General features: G+C 39.3%; 2 protein-coding genes across 3 annotated transcripts in view; both read right to left on the bottom strand.

Moving 5' to 3' along the window:
* Positions 1–4,464: 4,464 nt before the first annotated feature.
* Positions 4,465–12,751, bottom strand: LOC121515045 (cytosolic sulfotransferase 3-like). 2 transcript variants are annotated; one of them, XM_041795606.1, is made up of 8 exons: positions 12,644–12,723; positions 10,334–10,474; positions 10,090–10,218; positions 9,820–9,920; positions 7,466–7,592; positions 7,275–7,372; positions 7,029–7,203; positions 4,465–6,955 (listed from the first exon to the last, which is right to left on the bottom strand). In XM_041795606.1, the coding sequence occupies exons 2-8, from the start codon at positions 10,467–10,469 to the stop codon at positions 6,843–6,845; spliced, it is 879 nt and encodes a 292-aa protein (XP_041651540.1). In that variant the 5' UTR covers positions 10,470–10,474; positions 12,644–12,723; the 3' UTR covers positions 4,465–6,842. The 2 variants fall into 2 exon arrangements, with proteins under 2 accessions (XP_041651540.1, XP_041651539.1); XM_041795605.1 differs by having other exon boundaries at positions 4,466–6,955; positions 12,639–12,751.
* Positions 12,752–16,332: 3,581 nt separating this feature from the next.
* The window catches only part of cry2 (cryptochrome circadian regulator 2), a 29,635-nt gene continuing 20,050 nt past the window's right edge, over positions 16,333–25,917 (bottom strand). The window contains exons 4-13 of the mRNA XM_041795117.1: positions 24,501–24,685; positions 24,267–24,355; positions 22,942–23,082; positions 22,702–22,827; positions 21,965–22,150; positions 21,692–21,843; positions 21,328–21,530; positions 20,976–21,056; positions 20,299–20,864; positions 16,333–19,810 (exon numbers count right to left, since the gene is read on the bottom strand). Of these exons, the coding sequence (XP_041651051.1) occupies positions 20,305–20,864; positions 20,976–21,056; positions 21,328–21,530; positions 21,692–21,843; positions 21,965–22,150; positions 22,702–22,827; positions 22,942–23,082; positions 24,267–24,355; positions 24,501–24,685 (1,723 nt within the window). The 3' untranslated portion in view covers positions 16,333–19,810; positions 20,299–20,304. The remainder of the gene's footprint in view (positions 19,811–20,298; positions 20,865–20,975; positions 21,057–21,327; positions 21,531–21,691; positions 21,844–21,964; positions 22,151–22,701; positions 22,828–22,941; positions 23,083–24,266; positions 24,356–24,500; positions 24,686–25,917) is intronic.

The raw sequence follows: 25,917 nt of genomic DNA, 5'->3' as shown, positions 1-25,917 counted from the left end.
GATAAACAACTCCAGCACTGCAGAACAGTAGATGTAGTAAGATTAGGCAACTTTCAGTTTATATTTATGCATTCATGCAACATATGTTCCAGGTAACACAAAATATAATATGCAACTATTCAGTATTTACTTATCTGGTCATTTGCATGTTTTCTGACAGACATTTTGACCGGTTAAATTTTTATCTGCCGGACTTCCGCCCTTTTTACCAGCCAAAAAACGGCAAATGCCGGCTAACAGAAACTCAGGCTTAGCAGACATGGGCACCCCCATGTAGTCAGAATGGTATGATCTTGGTTACGTAACAACATCCGACTATGAGGTTCATAGTCGAATCAGACTCCTTCGAATCAAATCGTCAGATTGCCGACTATTCTGGGTCACCCCTAGTATTTATGCCGAAAAATGGAATAACATTGATTCATAAATGTTTTATGGCAGTCTTTATTGGAGGATATTTACCCTTAGGGACATGGGTGTTGTATGTGACCCCCCCTTGCTTTCTCTCTTCAGTCAATAATAGAAATGAGAATTTTCCTATGTGAAAGTCAAAGAACAGTCATCTGATGATTTATTTATGGGTCTTTAGCTTAGCAGAAAATGAATGATATAACATTTTTATATTGGGATGTAAGAATTGTATGCTTTACTCGCGCCAATAAATTAATTTGATTCATATCATAGGCTAAATGTTTCATGCAACTAACTGGCCAAAATCACCTTTATGTGTACAGGTGATTTTGTACACATGGGTTTGTGTTTAGGTCACTAAAACCACACGTTGATACCAGGCGTCATCAAGTGTCATAAACATGACGGAGGATGAATGTACTTACTCGACAGTTCTGCTCCCAAAATGACCTTGGCACAAACTGGATGGGAAAATGAGTCTTAATGAGCCGGGGAGAGGTTGGGAGCTTGTCTGCCACATGAGCCAAAATCTGATTTTTGTAAGAGGCTTAAGGAGTCTCTTGACTTGTATCATGTGAAAAACATTTGGCACAGTGAAAAGAAAAAACTTTTAAAGGCCTGTGTCCACTCATGATGTTTTTTCTCTTTGTTTTGTGCTAGCACCAACAACCATAACTACAGAGTGTTCTTTGTTGCTTGGCTACAAAAGATGCATTGTGGGATTTCAGCTCCCCTTGGTAGAGACTGAGTCACTAACTATTTGTCTTCCTGGGAGCTCCTGGGCTTCTATGTCTCTAGGTTCCTCTAGATCGGCTCCAGCTGTGGGCCTGCCCATTTATGACTGCATTTACCAACATCAGTATTACATCTATTATCAGTAGAAAGGCTAAAGGGGACCAAAGAGCACATCTAAACTTCAATTGCTAGAATGATCAATAATGATCTTTTTTATTTCATTATCATTTAGTTGCTAATTAGCATGTTCATATCAGTCATATCAAACATGGTGATGACTTGGGTTGTTCCGATTCCGATACCTGTATTGGAAATAAGTCCGATACTGCTTAAAATACAGGTATTGGTACTAGCGAGTACCCGAGTTTATGCATCTATCCGATAACGTTTGGGTTAGCTTTATATTTTGCTATGTTTAGCCATACTAAATGTTAGCGCTATAAACTGAAATCAATTCTTCTTCCCTGGCACTGTATGAACAGGCTTCCATTTTTAGAGTGGCAGAAGCATAGAAATACCAAGGGACCGGCAGCAGCTGCAAAGAATAGTGGCTGCGTGACAGTTTTTGTCAGGATATGATCGCTAAAATGCCTTTCAGACCAGCAATGTGGTACAAGACAAGAAGTGACACAGTTTATCAAAAGTTAAATAAGTTTTGAACCATAAACGTTGCCCTTCACTTGAAGCTAGTTGTGTTTTCCCATTGATGCCTTCATTTTATTGATGTCATTGAATCCCTTGCAGCAGCATTTTCAGCGAGCCTGGAATTCGTGTGACTTTTGGGGACTTTATTGATCAAACCCACACTGGTAAACCCGAAACTGAATGTCCTTTTATCCATTTTAATCAAATTACGATCATTTAATACTGCTAACTCAAATGCTAACTGCCATGTCGTACTAAAAAAAAAAAAAAGACAAAGGCCCTAAAGGCATTTGGACCTTTTGCATGTGATGATGAAATACGCCAGTACTTTTGCAAATGTTAGAATATCCCTTTCTTATACATTAGTTTTAATATGCAGAAAAGATGTTTGATTTTCTACCTTTTTTTAAAGCCATTCAGCTATTCTCCAGGAAAGGCACTCTTTCATAGATTGGGATGGATAATAATAATAATAATAATAATATCTTGAATTTATATAGCGCCTTTCAAGAAACCCAAGGACGCTTTACAGGAACACATATACATGGACAAACTATGTGAGGGGTAGGATGAGTGTGAGGGGTGGTTTGGTGAAGACTGTAGGCTGTGGTGAACAGGTGGTGCTTGAGACGTTTTTTGAAAATGTCCAGAGATGGAGTGCTACGAATGTCTGCATGCTGGATGTCTGACGCTCCGGGTCTGTTTGGCCAAAATACAGCAGGTCCAGGATGTAGGAGACCCACATTGTTCCTGAAAGAAAGACAGAGGAGAGAGAAGAAAGTAAAATGCCATTTCCAGCCTCTAATAAGATAAAACATTTTTACTGGTCCCCAGTGGGGGAAATTTGGAAATTACAACTCAAAAGGACAGAGACAAGTAATTAGCAATATACCAAAAGTAAGGAAAAAATTTACAACAACTCTTAAATACAATATACACATAATGCAAACATCCTTTGATTTATTAAATACTTGAAAGGATATTTCTGTATTTTTAAGGTTGGGTTGAATGAGGTACTGGGCGATAGTAGTGGCATTATCCTCTAGTGATTTCAGTGAGCACTGCCCCTTCAAACAGCGCCACAGACAGGTAGACTATCATTTCTACATGTTATTTAGTGAGTTTAAGGTTAAAAAGGTCCAAAAAAACAATGCTGCTCCATCGTTCGCTAAATTAACTTAAGTTTATTGAGGTATTTTGTTTTTTACACAGAATGCCTCTGTGTTTAGCACCATTTTGCAGTGAGAGTTTCCATTACTGTCTACGTGCTCTTCTGCCTTAGCATATCTGATCAGCTGTTTGAGTCTGCAGGTTTTGACAGAGAAAACAATTAACTAAGCTAAAACAACACTGAAGTGAGCAATCTAAAAATAAAGGGCAAATATTGAGACAGATATCAAACTTCTGCCGATATTTACATCTGATATTTTGGCCATAAATATGAGCATATATCAACTGTATATTTAGCCATATTTGTATACTAATAAATTAGTGGAGTTTTAGGCTGGACCTACAGACCTACTAGTATGTAAGTTGAGATTCATTTCTTTCTTCATCCTCATTCTTTAAACTTTAAAGGTTTGTTTTTTTATTTTATGGCTGTGGCTTTATTCTTTAAAGGCCAATTACAAGACAAGCTACAGTTGGCATGACATGTTTAGCTTATGAAAGCATTGTGTCAGCTGTTGAAGTGGAAAACCGAGTTGAAATAACAAGTTTTAGTTTAGTTACTTGTTTCCTCTTACAATGACCCATTTTTACCCATTACTTGCTAAATTATGCAGAGAAGCTGTAGACATCAGTTATGCTGCATAGCTTAGCTACTCCATGTTTGTCCTGTTTGAAGGGGCAATGCTCATTGAATTAACTGGAGGGCACAGCTTAAAAAATAACCCAAATATCCCTTTAATCTGTTGTTTTGTCACATGAACATCAACCAGCTTTAGGGTAAATTGCAATAACTATGTCATCTGGCTTGGCCTGGAAGTTTTGAACGTTCTCCCAGTTGTCTGTGAAATAGTGGATCATTGAGACCCCGTGAAAATCAAACAGCTCTGGTCGAGGTGCATCCATCTTTTCTTCAAAGACAGAAAAACGAAGAGAGGACAGGATTGGAGAGTTGAAAGTAACTATTAGTATTCTTAGGTGTTGCTCACTCATGTCTAAGATTTCAAGCAATCTTGCAGCAAAGTTATAGCTCTTACACGTTTCAGTGAACTTGAGCGACATCCTCTACCTGATCTGGATCATCAGACTCCACTGGTCTCTCTTCTGTTCTCTCTTCTGTTTCCTAACTTTGCAGCAGTCCTTTCTCTCTCCTCTCTCTGAATAACCCTGACTACAGTGTAGCTGTGGGCTCAATCATCCATGTGACATGAAAGTCAGGCTCCTCCTTTGGTCTAAAAATTGATCAGGAAAAATGTGTAGATAACACATTTAACCCTCAATAAAACATTTAGCTTCTTTCACCACATGACTCACCTGTTAAAGTTACTGCAGAGAGAAATTCTTCTCTGTTATAAAATCATTTGGCTTCACTCATTCTATGTGCATATTTTCTAATGCAAATTTTTATTGAAGTCTTATTCTATTATTAATATAATATTATTATTAATATTCTATTATTAATAGTATCAATACAAAGATATATAGTAAAAAAGGAAAACAAAACTAAAAACATATGCAAAGCAAAACAGGACAGACTTAACAGAAACACAGCATATCTAAGAATACCATTCAAAAGCCCAAAAGAGAACAGCACATATTGTAGTCCCTGACCAGAACATGAAGTGAACCATTTCACAGATCAAGTTCAACACAAACTAAAGAGCCCATGAGACACAAACAAAATTAAAACACTCTCTGACTTACCCTTGCAAAGATGGATTTGCCAGAGCCCAACCAGAAGCTACCTACCTCTCAATCAGAATGCTAGCTAGCGAACAGGAAGTCAAGCCCAGTGGGCGGGCTCTTGTCTGCCGTTAGGTTGAGCCAAAGTTTTGATAAGATAGCGATTTCAATATGGAGGCTGCCACGGATTGGCTTCAAAAGCAGTTTGGGTCTGCCTATAAGCGGGCAGCTGACGTCACACAGGCTTTGTCCAATTCTTTCTACAGTCTATTGTGGAGCGATTAGCTTGGATGTAGCCACAGCGGCAGTTTTATCAGAACTGGAATATATCCCAAATATATTTAGCATTCCTTGAGCTGTTACAAAAGTGCAGGTTTCCAGTGCCACGCACACTTATGCACCCTCTTACCATCATTGATGCTGGCTTCTGAACCGAGTGCTGATAACCAGTCATGGTCCCTCTCCTTTTAGAAATGAATAATGTTCATTATTTGTAAATAAAGTTTCAGATTGTGACTTATCAGACCACAGTACAGTTGTCCAATTTGCCTCAGTCCATCTCAGATAACTTTAGACCCAGAAAAGGTGATTATATTATGAAATCTGGCCACCATATAGTTTCCACTGTATAGCACTCCAGGATGTAGTGATGAGCTAAGTGCATCAACAGGTGTTATCATTTCTTTAATATTCATCATTTTGGTAATCTTGCAAAGCAGATGGATTTGCCAGACTCCATGTATGTCAGCAGGCCATTCATCTTTGAAAGATCCAATCCACAAAGTTAGTGCTGAACCGAACTCTCTTCGGAACAGTGTCATTTGAGGAGAACAAGATGGTAGCTATGGGCGGGGTTTAGTTGTATTCAGAGCTGTTGTCAATGGCTGGCTCCAGTGCGGTGATTAGCTTGGATGTAGCTCTAGTATAGGATATATCTAGTATAGTATATTATATATAGCAAAAACGTTTGCAAATTTGATTGACAATTTGGTCAGACTTACATTTGTGAGTTGTGGATTTTGATTGAGAACACCTAAAAAGCCTTGTGATGAAAAAAAAAAACAAAACATTTTTAACATCATTTTACAGCCTGCTGCAGATGCTGCACTGATTTTCACTTAATAATACCTACAGACCCCAGGTTCTTTATACTTCTAACATTCTTTTAAATCCTTGTAATTCTCCTTGTGTTGTTCCATCACATAGCCTACTTTATGCAATAGATTTCATTCTTTTTTAATTTATAAAATGTCTTTAGTTAGATTTAATCTCACTTCTTACATCTTAGATCCAGCTATGTCTCCCATGTGCTCAGCTGTTTTTGACCAATTTGAGCCAGTGTCTCTGGCAGAGCTATCTAAGGTGGTTCAAAAAATCCCTGTCCCACAGACAGTATTCCTCCCAGGCTCTTAAAGGATGTTTTTAACTCAGCTGGGTCATGCATTTTAACTCTTCTGAATACATCTCTTATGTCAGGCTGCTTTCCAGCTGTTCTTAAACATGCTGTTGTGCAGCCTCTTATCAAAAAAATTGTCTCATTATATTTTATAAACCTCACATACAGCTCAGTGGAGTCAGAAGTCATCTGCACCCTGTCTTACCCATTATGAATGTTTTAACTGTTCCTAAGTTCCCTTTTTATTCCTAACATTCTTTTTTTTCTGTGGTTAAACTCATGTTATAATCTCTGATCTACCCAAAGTTCCTTATTTTCTTTCAAAATAAAAGCCAGTCCCAGGAAAAAGGTAATTACCTTTAGTTTGAGGGTGTATACAAACTCAACATGAAACAAAAGAAGTTTTAAATGCAAATAGTGGACTTCCAAAATGTTGCATAATGGTAAGATTAATTGTATTTAACTGCACAAATTCTGAGATTAATCACAAATAAAAATAATAAACGTTTGGCAGCCCTTCTTTAAATGCTTCTTTTCATTGTGACTCTGCACAGGTATCTGTGAGCAGTAATCTCATTTATACCATGATTATAAAGATTTCTATTGCTCACATGCATTAGTTGCATAAGTATAAATGGTGCAATACAGCTGGTCTTATGGCGTATGAGATATTCTTTGCTAGCATGGTTAACATTACACTCTGTTGTTCCTCACAAAGGCCTCTATTCTTAGGGGGGAAATAGAAATTATCCATGTCTTTCCAGGAATGAAAAAAGTGCACATCCACACAGTCTCTTCATCCTGTTTAAATCTCAGTGCGGAACTGCAGAGTGGGGTCCTTCATCTTGGTCTTGTAGTCTTCATCAAACTCTTCATTCTGGGCCACAGTGAAATGGTTCTTCCAGTCTCCAACCTTTCCTACAGAAACACACAGATTCTGTCAGCTGTTATTACTCAGAACTGGATCTACCAGCATTATCTATCAGCTTACCTTTCCTCATGAAAGGGGAAATTTTGGCATCCATAACATCGAGTGTGGAGTAGTTGACCATGCTGTTCTTCTTCACATTATCAAAATGAACTTTCCCTGTGACTCTCTCCTTCTCCTCAACAGAGGGAGACAAACCAAGAAAGCTGCACAGTTTATCTATTTCCCGTCCGGTATCCTAGAAGAAAAAGGTCAGATTAATCTTCTTTTTTAACCAAACACAATTTAGAGGGAGAAATATAGAATTACCTCCACCATATCTTCAAAGAACATGTAATGGAGATTTGAATAAGTCTGCTTCTTCCTCCACCATCCGTTCACATGGTCATACCAGGATCCCCAAGCCACTGAGAGCACAGAACATTACAATAAAGCAATAAAGAAGTGTTCAGTTAAGTCCAGTAAATCTCTAAATGTTTTATTGGTGTCATATTTCTTACTCTTTCCCTCCATGAATCTGTGGAAGTAGCTGCCCCAGTCTCCAGCCTCTGGCTGAGCTTGGTTCATACGGTCAAAATGAAAATATGAGACCATGTTGTCTTTGGCGTTGCGGGCCACGTAGATTATCTGCAGGAGGAGAAAAATGGTTGAATTATCTGAGAGCTCAACTTAAGTCCAGCCAGGGCCACAACAAAGCACCCACTCTGATATTGAACCAGGAAAGGAAAGGCTGTCTACAATGTTCGCCAATGGGAAAAAAAAACATAAAGTTGGAAATGTCATTCCTCTTTATAGATCTTGAAGATGATGGCACAACCTGTCAAGTTCTATATTTTTTCCTTGCACATTTTGCCATTATTTCCTGTTTCATTTCCTAACTGTCCATGTCTTTCTGATCCTGATTGACATGTTTCATGCAATAAGATTTTAAAAATCATTTAGTGTGTGCCAGGCTTTACTGTGTACAAAACATTTCACTTTTAATGAACAATTGAATGTGGCTTGGACTTATTTGGTGCAAGTCTTTTTTAATGCATCCTTGTGTGTTTAGGAAAATATTGAAATCATATAACAAAGATTAAACCTGAAGCTTGTTGAAAATCAGCTTAACAAAGCCTATGAAAAGTATTTACCCCTTTGGATGTTTTATTATCCTTTTATTGATTTTATAAATTAATCATAGTCAATGTAGTTTGGATTTTTGAAAAAAAAAACAACAAAAAAACAACAGAAATCCTCTTTAAAATCAAAGTGAAAGTACAAAGTAACGTCAATTAGGTAAAAATATGTAAGGGTACAATAAGGTACAATAAGTGACTGCACAAATATTCTCCTCTCTTCATGTAATTGACCTAATTCAACAGAGATCCAGCTAGCTGGTGCTAGTAGCCTCACAGTTAGTGAAATGGGGATCACCTGAGTGCAATTAATGTGTCTCAAGTGATTGTAATATAAAAACACCTGTGTCTGAAAGGTCCAGGTACTGGTTAATCAGTATTCCTGGCTATCACTACACCATGAAGACAAAAGAACACTCCAAGAAACTCGGGAATAGGTTATTGAAAAGTATACGTAAGGGGAATGATTCAAATTCCAAGGCACTAAACATCCCCAAAGTTCAGTTTAATCCATCATCAAGAAATGGGAGGAACATGGCACATGAGTAAATCTGCCTAGATAAGGCTCCTCACAAACTGAGTGACCATGCAAGAAGAAGATAAGTGAGAGAAGCCACAGAGGCAGCTTTGACTACTCTGAAGGAGTTACAAGCTTCAACAGCTGAGTTGGGAGAGACTTTGCATACAACAACTGTTGCCTGGGTTCTTCACCAGTCAAAGCTTTATGGGAGAGTGGCGAAGAGAAAACCACTGTCAAAGAAAACTCCAACTAAATCTGGACTAGAGTTCAGCAAAAGGCACGTGGTCAAGTGGAAGAACGCTCTTAGGTCTGATGAGACCAAAATGGTGCTTTTTGGCCATCAGATAAGACGCTATGTTTAGTTGACACCAAACAGCACATCACCGCAAACACACCATTGTCACTGTGAGGCACGGTGGTGGCAGCATCACGCTGTGGGGATGCTTCTCGGCAGCCGGCCCTGGAAGGCTTGTAAAGTTAGAGGGTAAAATGAGTGTGGCAAAATATAGGAAAATCCTAGAGGCCAATCTTATTTGGTCTGCAAGAGAACTACAGCTTGGGAGAAGATTTATTTTTCAGCAAGACAATGACCCAAAGCACACAGTGAAAGCTTCACAGAAATGGTTTAAGTCAACAAGGTGAATGTTCTGGAGTGGCCGAGTCAAAGCCCAGACCTCAATCCAAAAGCAAATTTGTGGCTGGTTTTGGAAAGGGCTCTTCATACCAATCCTCATGCAACCAGACAGAGCTTCAGTGGTTTTGTGAAGAATGGTGTAAAATTGCAGTGTCTGGATGTGCAAGCCTGATTGAGACCTATCCACACAGAGCTGTGATAACATCCAAAGGTGCATCTACTAAAAACTGACTTAAAGGGGGTGAATAATTATGCGGTCACTTGTATATATAGTCTTATATAAGTTCCTGCATTGTAGAAATCTGTTTTCACTTTGATGTTAACAAGGTTCTCTTGTATTTTTTGTCAAAAAGTCAAATTATACTGACCATGATTGATTTATTAAATCAATAGAAGTCTAAAACATCCAAGGGGCAGAATACTTTGATAGGCACTTTACTTCCTGTTCAACCGGGGATTGAGGAATAGACTCATCATTTTTAGATTTCTGGGATACACAGCTTGTGTTTGTGTCTTTCTGTCAGGTGAGCTGTGTTATTTTGCAGTTTAATGTTGCATTCATTTTGCTGAAGATGTGAATACCTTACTGTTCTGCTCCCAAAAAGACTTTGGCATAAACTGGATGGGAAAGTGAGTTTTAATGAGCCGAGGAGAGGTTTGGAGCTTGTCTGCTTGATCTGTCCCTGCAACAGGATGGAAAATAGGGTAGAAAAAAACTCATCATCTTTTGAGATGTATAAGACATGAAACATTATGCGTCATAAAAAAGTGTACTGAAGATTTAGCAAAAGGTAGAAAACTAAAATACTGTCTGCCAAAGCTTAAAAACACAGGGATGTTTTTTGGCTCTACCTGTACCCAAAGCCGGGAAGGATACCTCCAGGAAAGGCACTCTGAGGTAGATAGGGATGGACGTCTGACGCTCAGGGGCTGTTTGACCAAAATACAGCAGGTCCAGGATGTAGGAGACCCATGTTGTTCCTGAAAGAAAGACAGAGGAGAGAAAAGAAAGTAAAACAACCAACTCAAGTCTTTAATCCACAAATCCTTTGACTTATAAACGATTTTATCTGGTTTTAATTATTTGGATACTGACCAGCTTTGGGGTAAGTTGCAATAACTATGTCATCTGGCCTGGCTTGGAAGTTTTGAATATTCTCCCAGTTGTCTGTAAAGTAGTGGGTCATTGGGACACCCTGAAAATCAAGCAGCTCTGGTCGAGGTCCAGCCATCTTTTCTTTGGAAAGAGAAAAAGAAAAATCTGCCTAAACATACTGATCACAGGATCAGACAGTCTACTTAAGGTTTTAAAAGTTCAAATAGTTTTAAAAGTAACATAAATAAGTAATACTTTTTTCTCCATAGTACCATCAGAGCCTGAATGTGGCAAGACAGTCTGGCTGCAGACCGTACACCTCTGACAGCCTCTCTCATGTACTTTATCTTAGATGCAGACTCGTTCAAAACAGAAGTGCTGCAATTTGCCACTGCACTAAGCAACATTTCTTAAACAAAACAGAGAAAAAGATAGGAGCCCTAATATGGGACTCAGGTATTTAAAGACCTGTTTTAGAAGTAGTTTCCTCAACTGCTTCATTAGCTTAAGCTAAAGCCAACATAGTTACGCTGGCTATGCAATTAGCATTACTACATTAGTCAATGCAGCTATGTTAGCTTTAGCAATGTTAGCTTTAGCAAATGGAGCTAAAGCCAATGTAGCAGATACCACCTTGTTCAAAACAGAAGTGCTGCCTGCAATTTGCCGGTGCACTAAGCAACATTTCTTAAACAAAACAGGGATAAAGATAGGAGCTCTAATCTGGGATTCAGGTATTTAAAGACCTGTTTTAGAAGTAGAAACACTAACCGTGGTTTAGCTTTCTTAGTTTTAGCTAAAGCCAACATAGCTACGCTGGCTATGCAATTAGCATTACTACATAGGCCAATGTAGCCATTTTAGCTTTAGCAACATGAGCTTCAGCAAGCTGAGCTTTAGCAATGCTAGCTTTAGCAAATGGAGCTAAAGCTAATGTAGCTTATGCAACAAACAGAACTACGTAAGCTATGCTTGCTGCTTGTAGAGTGCTCTCATGGGGGACAAGCCTTTTCCCGGTAAGCAGACTGTTTATTTGGCTTCATTAAAGACCCTGTAAAGTGAAATCCAAAGTGTGTGTCTTAATACACTAGATTGTTGAAATATATTTGCTGTAAACATGTGATAACACTGAGATCTACATGTGACTGAATTTTAGATTTAGACTGTTAGAACGATTTTAAACCCTGTCCTCGCTGGGTTTTATTTGGGCGGGGCCAATATGTGGACTGGTGATGTCGCCAGCCCACAATGGGGAGTTACCCCCCCCCCATGCACTACAACGCTATAAAAGCACAGAGCAGGTCATCTCAGTGCAGTCTGTTGTTAGCTGATGTCACTGCCTCTATTGAAAGTGAACAGTCAGTTAGAAACTGTGTTTTTGTTCATTGTGAGGTAAATTTGCCAAATGTATCGGCCACAGTGGCCTACGGATCATTTAAAGCATCAAAACAGAGATTTGAGCCATCAAGGGGCAGGCTAGTAGCATGAGAGCTTTTCTCCGGTCAGTTTGTAGTTTGTTTTTTTTTTAAATGTGAGGGGGATCAGATTTCTCCTGAGTGGGCGTAGCAGCAGCTCATTCAACCAACACACCCCCTACATCCTGGAGCAAATACTTCTGCATCATTTTTCATGATTTTGAAGCTTAATTTTTGTAACTTGGAGATGTTTCAAGTCTATTTACTGTTTTAAAATGGATATCAATGCTCAACTATCAGCACATTTTAAAACAAGCTCTGCTGAGTGAGGAGAGTAAAAGAACATTTAAAAAAACCTTCCTGTCCAACACTTCTGGTGCCTTACCATTTCCCTCTGTCTTTCTTTGTCAACATGAGAGATAAAGAGGAAAAAAGGAACAGGACAACAGAGAACATGGTGCACTACAGCTGTCTGTCAGATAACTACAGTAGGAATCAGCTGATTTTGTAACTGACGCTCACTCATGTTGCATGCAGTTAGGACCAGTGTGGCTGCATTCACCCATCAAGCCTAATGCTTCATTCTGATTTTCTGCTTTCATCTTGAGCCATCTGTTCAGATTGCTTATTAGAATAGGGCCTGTATCAGACTCCTCAATTCACTCTGATGGATCCACATATTATCCACATATATCTCAAGTCTGATTTGAAAAGACCAGAAACAAGTTGACTTAATCACAAAACATCAGATCCAAGTCACACAAGAACAACAAACAGGCCTGCAGTGTAAATGCACCCTCCCACTTTCTAGCTCAGCATTCAAGCAATAAAGCTCACAACAAAGTTAAAAACACTCCAGCCCTTAGAAAAAAGATAGACACATACTGTACCTTACTTGGATCAACTGTCTGATCACTCCCTGTACGTCATCAGAATGTATTCTTCTCTTCTTGGAAAAGCTGACTTCCTTTCTTCTCATTGCACAACACTGGGTCCAAAGTTGATTTGATTTCACATGTGATACAAAAGTCAAGCTCCTCCCTTCCCCTCAGAGTTTCCCTAAACTCCTGTCTAAGTGGGTCAGGTTACACTAGAAAGACTGGAGCTGGCCCAAAATTTAAACAGGGAAAACTCTCAGTGTCAGCAATCAAATGTTCTGCCTCTCCCATACCATGTTTGTTTTAACTTCAGCAGCCTGTGAGCCTGCACACAATCTTTATGCATGCTGGAAGCCTGCTGACTCTTTGGGAAACATGTTTTCATGTTATTTTGAACTGAAGCATTCCTTCTCCTTTGAATATCTCACAACCACCTTACCACACGAATGTCTTTTTTTAGATTTGAAGCTCCTTTCTTGCAGAATGAGAAACATTAGGTGAACAGAATCTGGGTGAACCTCAAAAATGTCCATATGAACATTCTTGGTCCTTTTGCAAAAATACTTCTGCACAGGGAGTGCAAGGAGGAAGAGGACAACTGTGCAGGCATTTTACCCCAGGACACTGTAACAAAAGAAACAGATGTGAATATTTGCAATGCATTCAAGCTTGCATAATAATTTCTGCTTTTCTAAATGCACAAAGTTACAAGAGTGGAGTTCAGTTCAGGACAATCATTTCCCAGCTCCCACTGCTGGCCTTGTTCCAACATAACACAGGAGAACTGAAAAAAAGGAGAAAAGAACCTGGGTCTCCACAGACATGAAAAGCTTTGCTTGATCCTTGTTGACATGGGAGACTGCTGCCCTCTGTGAAACAAGTCAACAAGGCTCACACTGTGGCTGTGTTTAAAGAATTTAAAGCACAAGTATATGTAGCCTTTTCACCTTGAAATAGTAGGTCTAAAGTTCATTTAGAAGTGCAGTTTTGATACAGATAATGGTGTCTCTTATTCCCACAGAGCACCCCAGTCAGCTGCTGTTAGCACCACAGTAAATGGTAAAAGGACTAGAGCTGTTCTAGTACGTTTTAAACTAACCACTCAAACAGCCTTTACACCACAGATACACACCCACCCATTCACAGCTGCTCATTACCCAGAGACAGTTTTAGATAGCTAGGCAAAACTTATTTCTAACAGTTTAAACTACACCCAAAATTCTTTTCAGCATTGATAGATCTGTAAGCTGCCCATGCCATAGACACTAATGTAACCCCATCCCATCAAAGATACAGGCTTTTGAACTGTGCACTGATAAGAAGCTGGATGACCTCTCTCCTTTTTAGTCTGCATGACACAGTCTGTGGTTTCCAAAAGGAGTCAGAAATTTTTATTCATCTGACCACAGAACAGTTTTCCATTTTGCCTCAGTCTATTTTAAATTTACTTTTAGCCCAGAGGAGACGGCGATGCTTCTGGGTTGTGTTCACATATGGCGTCTTTCTTTTAACTTGTATTTGTGGATGGCACAGTGAACTGTGTTGACAGACGGAGGTTTCTGGAAGTGCTCCTGAGCCCATGCAGTGATTTCCAGTACAGAATCACGCCTGTTTTTTGATGCAGTGCTGCTTGGGGCTGAAGATCAAGAGCATTCAACATTGACCTCGGCCTTGTCCCTTGCACACAGAGATTTCTCCAGACTCTGAATCTGTTGGTGATATTATGAACTGTAGACGGTGGGATAGTCAAAGTCTTTGCAATTTCAAGTTGAGAACATTTTTCTGAAATTGTTCCAAAATTTTAAGACCTGTTTTTGTTTCAGATTAGTGAACCTCTACTCATCTTTACTTCTAGAGACTCTGCCACTCTAAAATGCTCCCTTTATACCCAGTCATGTTACTGACCTTTTGCAAATCAACCTAATTAGTTTCACAGTGCTCCTCCAGATGTTTTTTATTTTTTACTACCTACATTTCCAGTCTTTTGTTGCTCTAATTTTTTAGATGTGTTGCTGCCATTAAATTCAAAATGAGCTAATGTTTTTCATGAGGTGTCTTGACATACTACAGGTTATGTTGTATCGTGAATAAAATATGATTTATGAGATCTACACATCATTGCATTCTGTTTTTTATCCTTATTTTACACAGTGCCCCAACTTTTTTGGAATTGGGGTTGTATTATTTTCTATTTTAGTCTTAGTAACCACAGCAAGAGCTAATAGTTTGGATCATTTAAACAGAGAACTAGTCCAGAACCACATGTATAGGGGTTTCCAGGATCTAAGAGGGTAGGGGTAAAACTAAGAAATAGGATAGAGCCATACAGTGGAAATAGCTAGGGATGGAGACGTTACAAACCTGTTTTTTTTTTTTTTAAATATGGGGATCAATAATGTTTTAGCTTAATGCTATCGAGCCTTGCAGGTTCTGTGATGTAACATTATTTTCCTTTCCACTGGTGCAAAAATTAAGATGCATTATTACAGGAGGTAAATAAGCTCAAAGCAGATCAACATTGATTATCACATTAAACCCAAATGCAACAGCTTCACTGAGAGGAAAAAAAAAAAAACACTCCAGCTTTGTTGGGAGCCGTGACAAGTGCTCCCAAACTTTGTAGTAAGTGTAGTAAAATATGAACCCAGTGTAGAAATCTGTGGTGAAATCAGCAGAATAGAAATTGGCTCACTGACAGTTATATCGTGATGAGTTCAAGGTCAGCTCAGTAAAAGTGACTATTGTAAAACAAACAAATGGCCATAAACATTTTTTCAGCAATATAAAATAGGTGTAACATATTGAGTCACAAGCTTTTAAACATTATAACTCAAAATCTTCTCAGCTTTTACTGCTGTTAAAAATGAGTAACTTTTTAGTCTTTTAAACAAACAACACAGAAGGATCGATATTGATTTTTATAAGAAAATAAGCAAATAAACAGAGCTGGGTTCATTAACTGTAAGGGTGAAGTTTTCCCTTTAACCTTTAACATGGATGTTAATTTGAAAAAATAATACTCAAAACCTTTAAGATTGGCTTCAATTCAGTCATTTTCATTTTAAGAGCATACAGGACTGCCTCCTGTACCTCAGAGAGCTTACTGAAAAACCTTCCAAATGCCCCAGGAGCTTTTGATTGTTAAATACTTTAACCACATGATGTTATGAACTTTCAGAGCCCTGCAGGAGTGAATCTGAAGTATTTTTATTACTTGTAAAAAAGGAAGAAATCCCTGAATCTTTGTGGATGTAATGCGTTCGGATTAAATCTTTCACTGGAAGTGTGTCATAGGGGACCTTACCAATACAAGGGGACAGATGAGTGATAAGTGATCCATTTCGATTGTTTTAGGGCTGAAAGTTTTACATTAGTTTGAATCATTCAGGGCAGAGATGATTTGACTGACATAAGAGTGCTGTGAATCCCTTTGTCCTGAAGGCCAATCTTTTCTTCACCTCTTTGTTTGAATGTTAGGCTAAGTTGCACTTGCTCAAGGTGACTACTATTGTTAGTCTTAAAAATCCTTTTTCAGAAACCAGTGAGTGATTCCACCAAGACCACTTCCATGTTTTCAGAATTTATAGTTAAATAAGGTGAAAGAGTTCCAGTTAAACCAAAAGAAAAAACAAGAGACTGCAGTCTCTTCTTTATATCCAGGGAGCTTATATCAAGCACAAAGAAAAGAAACATTGAGTCGCAATTCCTTCAGCAGTTTTAATGAAAATAAACTCTTCTTTTTTGTATAATACAAAACAAATAAATATCCATTCAGCCCACAGTTCTCAGACAGAGCTCCGGCCCCTGCAGTGTTGTACTGTTGTTAGCTGGAATGTGCAGCAAAACACAAGATCAAGGCCTGCGTTGCATTCAGGAAAAGTGGGAACTGTGAGCTTTTATCTTACTTGTAGTTAAAACAACTGAGAGCCTGAGGGGCTGAACTGTCCGATTTATCTTTTAGCTCTTTAGATTTCAAACAGCTAACAGTGCCAACTTGTCTTTAACACCAATAGTACAACACTTATACGGACTGAAAGCTTTGTCTCTTTACATTCTCTGTTCCCCCCGAAGGGAAACTTCAACCCATCCAGGCAATATCGAGGGGGTTTCACAAAGTCCTACTGCTACTTTATGGCTTGATACTTCTGCACAGGATTCAAGACAAAATTATAAAAATGTGAGGATGAGACAACCACACTGATTGTCACTTAAAAAAACCTCTGACCAATTAAAAAGTCCTTTAAAAGTAAAATAATGCATGGTTGTTTCAGTCACCTCACGTTGTTGATCTCATCATCCATGTTTTTAATCTTACAGGAGTGTTGATTCATTTCTGAGTAAAAACATTAAGACTACTAGAATTTATTAAAATCAACATTATTTGCTAATGTAAACAAAGGAGAGAAACAGAATGTATATTTAGAAGACAATGAGATGCATTAATTCATATTTTGTGATTTCTTTAATTATAAGTCAATGAAAAAGACCAGCAACTTTAGATTTTACTATATTTAACATTCATTGACCATGTGCTGAATTTGTAGTATGTACCACCCTCTAGTGGATGCTTCTGGTACAAAATATGCAGGCAGAAACAACATGAGCCTTTGTGAAACCCCCTTTATCAGACTGTTAGTAAAACAGACAGTTTAAACATATTTTATATACAAACTGATAAATATATGGGGAGAACAACACACTAGTTTTTTTCTCTACATTCATTTCACACAAGCAGTGTTTCCGCTTGCCGGTGAAAAGTGTGGCAAATGTAAACACCTTTGTGTTTTGTATTCTTGTTAAAGCTGTTCATATAGAAGGTCTCGCCTTAGCCTTTAATAATTTACATTGTCTATTATAGCAATTTGCTATACTCTCATAGTGACGCTCCAAAAACAAACAGGGGATTCAGGACTCAGGATGGCAGAATATAAAAATGTTATTTGTCCTTTCACTAAGTAACATCTTCATTTCTGCTAGCAAAAATATCAGTTATTTCCAAAACATTCATTTACATATTAAAATGTAGAGTTTAAATCATATTTTTTAGTGTTTTTGCATTTTTTTTATGTGGTTCCATATCATCTGTGCCACATGAACAGAAATACCCGCTTTATCCCTTGCGCCATAATTTGGCTTTTTTTTCTTTAACACATCATCACAGTTTTCCAATCAGAGTAGAAATAAATGTCCGCCAGAAATGTACCCAACTGTACATTGAACAGAAAAGTGAAGTCAGTTACTCTGTCTGAAACTGCAGAAGTGTTGCTGTTGTCCTTTAACACAATGAACAGTTTTTGGCCTCTCTATGACCCTGTTTGCATTTTGCATTAACATCTGTACAGGGGAATCAGATACCAAGTAAAATGCATTTCAGTGCATTAGGACTTTGCAATTCCATGGCTCCAAGGCTTACTGTTAACCTTACAAAGCTAACTGATTGGCCAGATTCCATGTCTGTCATGAAGCAGATCTATCTCGCAAAGCTGAAATGATTAAGCTTGGTCTGTGGATCAATCAACACATTCGAGGAGAATGCAGCAATAGTTACAGGCAGGGTTTCCTCGTTCTGCAAGCCTGTGAACAATTCTGACCAGCATAGCAATTGGCTTTGATGTAGCTATAGTACAGCTACAGTGTTTATCATACCTGGACCACCAAAGCTTTTCCAGGTGGAAAAGATGTTTTTGCTCTACTCTTGACCAGCTTTGGCTTGAGTCTATTTCATCAACTTGCTTTAGTAACAGTAGACAACAATAGCAGCTACCTTATCAAGTTCACTCTAGAGCTGCGTATAAATACTGTCATATGTTTCATCGCTCTGATTGCTCTGTAAAGAATTTAAAAGACAGGACATTTGCCTAATCATCTTCAAAGATTTTGGCCTTCCCAAACTCAGACTAAGGGCAGTCGCCCAGATGGATGAGAGTCATATGTGATACAGTCTATCTGGTGTGCTTATTTGCTTACATCTAGCTTCACTGGTCACCTGTCTTGAACTGAGGAGTCATTTTAATCTAAAAAGCACCAAACAATGTCTATTTACTACACAAGATTTTCCTGTTATTTTTGGATCAATGTTTATAACAAAATGAGGGACAAAGCTGAGACAGTGCTAGCCTCTTAGCTTACCGCCACTTATTTGTACTACCAGTGGCTTTAATGCACTCTGCATACTGGGATACCTAGCAATGCGCTGAGAGTACAAGTGCCTCTTTCAACAGCTTTTCTTCCTCATCTTGTCAAAAACATGTAACTTAAAGGAAACTAAAATACACTGGTTAGGGTGCTGGTAGAAAGAAACGGATAACCGATCACATCAATTGACAGGGTGGTCTTAAATGCCGGTACACATGAGCATCTACACTACCAAACCAATCTGGATGGAGAGATCCCAAACCACCTCCATATGCAGCCTGAGCAATCAGACATTCAACTGTTGTTAGTACTCACTGAGGTGTGTCCACACCTTGCATTGAGGGTTACTTCCTGGCATCATAATGTCCAGCATGAGTGTTAATACAAGATGTAAACAGGGTCTAAGATGCAGATTCAGACCATCTCTCCGGGGTCCTGATATAATCCACAACTTATAAACCAGCAAACCAAATCTCATGAACCACATTTGTGTAAAATCAATACTGCAAAAATGTCAAAATATGCAGCTTTACAAAACAACCTTGAGTTACTTTTGTACATAAATCAGCTGAGCCTGATGAGAGAGTTGTGTCGAGTCAGGACGGGTGGTTGGACAGGTGACACTTAGACTCCTGCACTGTTTGTTACAGCAGAAGGACATTCAGGAGGATGAGGAAGAGGTGCTTCTGCTGATGGCTAATATGACGTGTAAGAACTGCAGTATGAAAATGTACAAGAGAAAACTGCCCATTGTGAATGCTTCTCAAGAGAATGGCCATCTCAAATTCTTCATGTTGGAATAAGTTTTAAATCATTTACAGTAATTCTGTAATTTATTTTCCAGGAGTGATTCTTATTGAAATGTCTGCCAAGTATTTCTATGTTCCTGATGGTGGGATATATATGTGAAATATTTTGTGGTGCGTCCACTTGTGTTGAATGCATGCGGCTAATATATATTCATGTTGTCCACACATCCGTTCTTGTTTCTCTTTGCGAGTCCAGTTGTTCGGGGATGGATATTTGAAGATTATTTTCTTGAACCCAACCTGAAAGAGGAGAAAACACCGTCAGTTACTCAGACAGTTATTTAGTGCCTTGACATCATATAAAGTGCAAAACTATCTCATTCCTCTGCATGTCTGTGTGAAATAGAAGGTGCTGGAAGCTTGGAGCCATATTTGATACCTGCAGGGCAAGTTAGCTGCTTTGCATGAAGCATGTGGGCTATCTAAAACTATGCTTTCTCGAACTAGCCACCTCAGTCCCTGAAATGATAACAAATGAGCTGAAGAGAAACGGCCTACTTCAATTTTCTCTCAAATGTAAACAGTTAAACATTTGCTTAATAACCGCCTGTTTTTATTAAATTAAAAAAGCAAAGGCAGATATAGCAATCGCACGAAAACTTGGCATTTTACTCATTGTTTGAATCATGACAGAAAATACATGACCTATTTAAATTTTATGAGAAAATAGGAAATTTATGTACTCAATCCTTAAGCTCACAGAGGCTTTAATGTACTGAATATCTTACTTCAAATCACTGCTGATGTCTGGCTGTTTCTCCACAGGTTTCCTCCTCCATTTTCTCCTCCCCTTGCTCTACGTCCTCCTCCATCCTCTCTTCCCCTGCTTCCTCCCTCTCCTCCTCTGACCTCCTCTCTCCCTCCCTGACAGCTGCTGCTGTGCAGCTCTGTCTCCCACGTTGCCTCTGGCTGCGCCGGACTTTTCGGCCCGGGCCTTTTCTCTTCGGCCCCAGAGAAGAGGGGGTCTGATTTGGGGTTGTGGCTGGGCTGGGGGATGGGGGTAGGGAGGGACATGAGGAGGAAGGGGTGGAGGGTTTAGACCTGGACAGAGGACTCTGAGCTGGGGAGGGAGGAGTTGCGGTGGAAGGAGGAAGGCTGGTAGACATAAATGTTGATGTGGATGTTATGGCTGCTGAAGGATTTGTGTTGGAGGAGGTGCAGGGAGTCTGGTTCTTGAAGTCCGCTGTGTCCTCATGCATAGGGGTGTAGGAGGAGGAGGCACAGACTGTGGAGGAATCCGGAGCTGTAGAGCAGCCGGCTGCTTCACTGTCAGCGGGACCTCTGGGAGGAGAGTCTGGAAAAAAAGCAGATTGACTGAGAGACAATTTTCTGGAAGTCAAGTATGAAAGCAGAGCCCCGATTGGAAGATAAAAACAAAAGCAATATTGCTTGGGGTCATTCCTACCAGGGCCACTACTCGTCTGAGACTCATCCGTCATTGGTGGCTCTGCCTCCTCTTGGATTGTAGGTACTGATGCTAGTAGACCTGAGGGACACAGACAAGATGTCTGCTGTGACATACAGTATATCTTCTACCATTTGTCAGGCGTAAACACTGGATAAATTCAGCTGTAGAGGATTACAACTTAAAGCATTACCATATATGACTGTTCCATTTATACTGGTTCTTTTACATTTTTTTCCGCTGAGGATACTCATGTATATGTACATATAATACACCCACACACTATACCCCCCCCAAACAGTGGTAACAACATGGCATGCCTGTGAGGCACATATTAGTCTTGCTGACTTACTGAGTCCTCGGTAATGGGAAAGTTGCTGGTAAACTTGTTTCATTCTCTCGATGTTGAGCCTGCTGACCTCTGCGTGGTTGATAATAGGTTTTGGGTAATCCACCCCAACCACACAGTTTGCTGCCTTCTGCACTGACTCTGGGGCGTTCCACGGCTCATAGATGTACCGGTTTGGGTAGTCCTTCAAAATAGGGATGTAATGCCTGCACAAAATATTAAATGAACGAGATTAGGCCATCAAACCCAGTTTGCTGCTGATACAGTATATACAGCCAGATTAAACCAGGAAGAAGCATCCTTAGATTCACAAAGATTACACAAAAGAAATTATGCGGAGCGACGAGACTTTGGGTGTAGAGTCTACCTGATGTAGTCTCCTGACGGGTCTGTTCTCCTTCCAAAGCCCACAGGACAATAGCAGTGGAAGAACTGCTGGAAGAAGGCACTGCAGGACAGCCACATCCAGCTGCCAGCATTTACACTCCAGTCTGCATCAAGCAGCAGCTCCTCAAACACCTGCAGGACCACACAAAAAGCCTACATGATGAATACTGTCAGCTTATCCTACAGCTATCATGGCATTAAAGTCCTTCATTCTGCCAAACTAGACAGAGTAAAGGCAACAAAGCATTTGCACCTTCATGCCGCTCTCCCAGCTGAGCCACAGGTCTCCCCTGGTGAGAAAACAGGCCACAGCGTGTCGGGCCAGGTGGTGGATCCAGCCCTCCTGTCTCAGCTGGGTCATGATAGCGTCAATCCAAGGGAAACCAGTGCGACCCTCAGCCCACTTGGCCAGTGCCTCTGGGTTCTGGTCCCATGGAATCTGCATGGGGAAAATACAGACAATAAAGATCTCAAAAGGCAACTAAAGTCTTAGTCATCAGAGTTACATACTTTAAAACACTGAACAAAGCTTTGTTCTCTTCTCTGACTGGAAACCTGATACCACTCAAGTAAAGTGGCTATGGTTTATTTAGCTCAATTGATAAATATTCTTCTGTTATATAATGGTGCTGGGGTATTTACCTTACATTGTGAGTTGAAAATCAGTATTAGATTCAGATCAAGATATCAATAAAATGGGAGTCCGCTATCTTTGGCCTTATGAGTACATGCAATGATAATTTAGCCCACTGTCTACTGATGAAAGCCTTTGGCATTTGCCTAAATACCATAGAAACTTTCTTTGGAAGAAGCAAATCTAAAACTCTCTAAACCAGTTTATTTGTTTGCTCAAGTGTTACCAGTCTCCTGAGCAAATTTGTCACTTTGACGAAAAAAAGGAGTGGTGCTCAACATGTCACAGTTAAGGAGTTCAAAATGAAGAATCTTCTCCCTAATTCCTGTTTTGTCGTGAATGTTTTATGGGCTCACCTGCACACAGATGGGGTTTCCGTCCATGCGGTCAAAGTTGGGGTTGTTTGTGGCAGCCGTGTAGAAGAACTCCCTCCATAATAACTGGCCAAACAGCGACAGAGGAGGACTGCAACGCTTCCGCAGCTAACAAAGAAAGAAAAAAGGGCAGATTAACACAGGATGTAGCTGTATTCTGAATACAACTGTAAGAGAGAAAAATCAATTTTTCTGCAAAGTAATGTGGGTCCTGAGAGTTACCTTCATATAGAGCTCTCTGAGGTTGTAGTACAAAACCCTGCAGGACAAACAGCCAAAGCGCAGGTAGGGGCTGAGGCCAGTAGGGCTGGCATAGAGAGAGCACATGTTTGGCCGAGGGTGCTCAAAATTGGCCACCCATACCTGCAAACAAGCACAGACAGAGGATGTAGACATGATAACCTGAGGACAGTCTAAGGTTTTGATGTCATTTAAGATAGTGAACCAGTAGTCTTTGGGCATTGGGCTGTTGGTTGGGAAAAAAAAAACTAACACAACTTTGTGGTCTAGCATAGTTTTTAAATAAATTACTTCACTGTCTAAACCACTAAATTATCACCTGTAACACTGGTGTACCATGCGGTCATAGTCTGAAAAGAAGCATAGTTGATTCCTGATCAGTCTTGGCTTTTATTTTCTGCTGGTGCAAACTCGGCACCTGCTTACTTTCTAAGCAACAGAACAAATAAGTCATGTCCTTGGCAACTATTCTTGAAGTGTCTTAATTCAGTTTTTACTTACTACTGTTTTTAGTCTCTTAAATTATTATTTATAAAATTAACTTTTGTTCAGCCTATTTCGAGGAATCACAACACCTCCTGCAGACATATTACAAAGGCTGATTTCACATTAGGATTCCCAGATAAGAGGACACTTGACCTGAAAGTCTGTTTCATTTTATCAGTGTGAACACAAGAGTCCCGGAAACAGCTTACAGAGGTGGTCTCAGCAACCACTCGTGTACTCGAGCACAGACCACAGGAAATGAACGCACCTCTGACAAGGGAATTTGTCAGTGAGTTGTAAAGACAATTTTAAACATCTGGCTCTTCAAAAACTGTTGTCTCTGTGCAGCACAGCCTCTGAGCTGCACAGCTGATGTGGAAGTAGTAAGAGGGAAGTTTGTTAGCATTTCAAAAATAATAACGGTCATAGAAGCAGGATGCACTCCAATGTATGCATAAAACAAAAGCAAATTCTGCCCAGTTGATGATACAAATGGTTGCCACAGTTGCCTCCTCTTCTTCCTTTGTCTTTGCAAAGCAACTAGGTGCATACATTCACCTACTAGATCCGACTGTATGCATACCAAGTGTGCACAGACAGAATGATGTTAGTAATGTAAAAGCAGCAGGGGAGCGAGGAGGAAGGAGCAATCATGCTTGAGCACAGTACAAAACAATAGTGCCTAATGTGAAAATGCCCAAATTTAAAACCTTACAGTTTAAGGAAATTATTTTTCCCTTTCCTCATAGATAATTACAGCAAACAAAAAACAACTATTACGAGTAGTCATTTAAGATTTCTACCACCAGCTTCTCCTTTACCTTTTTGTCCAGATGTTTGTTAAGTCTGTCTAAGGCCTCTGACTCGCCTCCACGCCAGATCGCTGGAGACAAACCCTCCGTCCTGAAACCTGGATGGACATTCATATGGAGAAAATGAAAAAAAAAAAGAAATTATCTAGATTTCTACACAGCTAAATGAATCAATAGAGCTGACAGAAGTTACACAGCAGTTACAATAAAGTCTAAAATGTGTCCCTTAAAACAGTTATGTACCCAGTTCTTCCAGTGAAGGTATACTGTAAAGCTGGTCATGGTTGTCAGAGATCTTAGTGGGGCATTTGTCCATCTGCTGCTGGTTGATGGGAGGCAGAGGTCTCCTGGGTAACTCCAGTCTGCTCACAATGGTCTGAAACCGCTTAAAGGTCAGAGGAGGACTGTTGTTGTTCATCTCTATTATCCTGTGATCAATAAAGAGAAGACAGAAAAGAAGCAAAAGATTAAACTCATTTTAATATATTTTCTTATGTTTGGTATGATAAATACACAGGAACTATTTCACTTAAATGCAATGCGTTCCCATGAGCTGACATATATTATAAAGGCACAACATTTAAGCTTTTTAGTCAGTCTTTGATGTTTTCATCTTATGCTTGGAAAATACTATGACACTGATATAATCTAATACTAAAGAATTTATATCAGCTCTAATGATACATTGAGCTCTATTATACAAGTTTTTACCAAGTTGTGCAACAACTTTTTTGCAGGTTCTGTCAATGGCAATGTGCGATTTATATATCAGATTTATTTCAAATTTAAACAATTAATGTACAATTGAACAGATACGTGGAGGCTTTAAAGTACAGTAACCACTTGGACCTTAGAAGCTCATCACAATGTGTTTTGTTGGACAAGACAACACAGAGAGGTACAGGCTTTTGGGTAAATAAACACATATAATCATGATAATTTGAATGCAAAGGCTCTTCCTCCATGTGAGCCTGAAAGCGCTTAGTATATTAAATGCGTTTTAGTTGCATGTTTTGCCCAACAGATGACAAGTCATCACTTTGCACAAACATACATTGAAAATAATAGTGGTAATTTTATCTGAACCACAAATCTGCAATCAAAGGACTATTCTTGATGGCCTAAGTAATACTCTGCCTTCCCCTCTCATGTTGACATCAGAAGAAATGTCCCAAAATCAATTGGGGTGTTTTTTTCAGTCAAATACCCCTACAGAAGGGTCCCTAATCAATAATACTGACAAATCTAAAGTGGATGCTGTTACCATACTGCTAAAAATTTGGCAAAAGTAATGACAGACAGAAGTCTGGCAGAGGTTCTCAAATGTGGCTGAAATTAAGCATTTAAAACATTAAGTGAACTAAGTAAGTTAAAAAAAAGCTGTATGAGAGTATTGCTTCATTTGATACCCATAACAAGTTTTATTTTTAAATTTTTTAGATCATTTCTCTGCTGCTCACAGGGTAGATAAATAGCAGCTGAAAAGTGGATAAGGGATTGGCTACACAAGTGTAAACTTCATGTTCCTCCATTCTTAACTTGCACTGTTTGCTTTGTGTTTAATACGATGGCTGAAACTGTTGTTTAGGTTCACTTTCATATTGTCATTTATTTACTTACCTATTTCCATTTGATTGATATGTTTGAAATAAAGATATCA

This window comes from Cheilinus undulatus, linkage group 9, assembly GCF_018320785.1.
Source record: "Cheilinus undulatus linkage group 9, ASM1832078v1, whole genome shotgun sequence".
NCBI lineage: Eukaryota > Metazoa > Chordata > Actinopteri > Labriformes > Labridae > Cheilinus > Cheilinus undulatus.
This window is presented reverse-complemented; position numbering and strand designations above follow the sequence as displayed.

Bases quoted from the DNA above. Each gene is read 5' to 3' on its own strand.
- LOC121515045 (XM_041795605.1), bottom strand. From the start codon at position 10,469: ATGGCTGGACCTCGACCAGAGCTGCTTGATTTTCAGGGTGTCCCAATG. The intron at 7,593-9,819 runs GTATTCACATCT...CTCCTCCTGCAG, and splicing joins TTTGGGAGCAGAACAGTAAG to ATAATCTACGTGGCCCGCAA. The intron at 6,956-7,028 runs GTAAGCTGATAG...GTGTTTCTGTAG, and splicing joins TTCCCCTTTCATGAGGAAAG to GAAAGGTTGGAGACTGGAAG.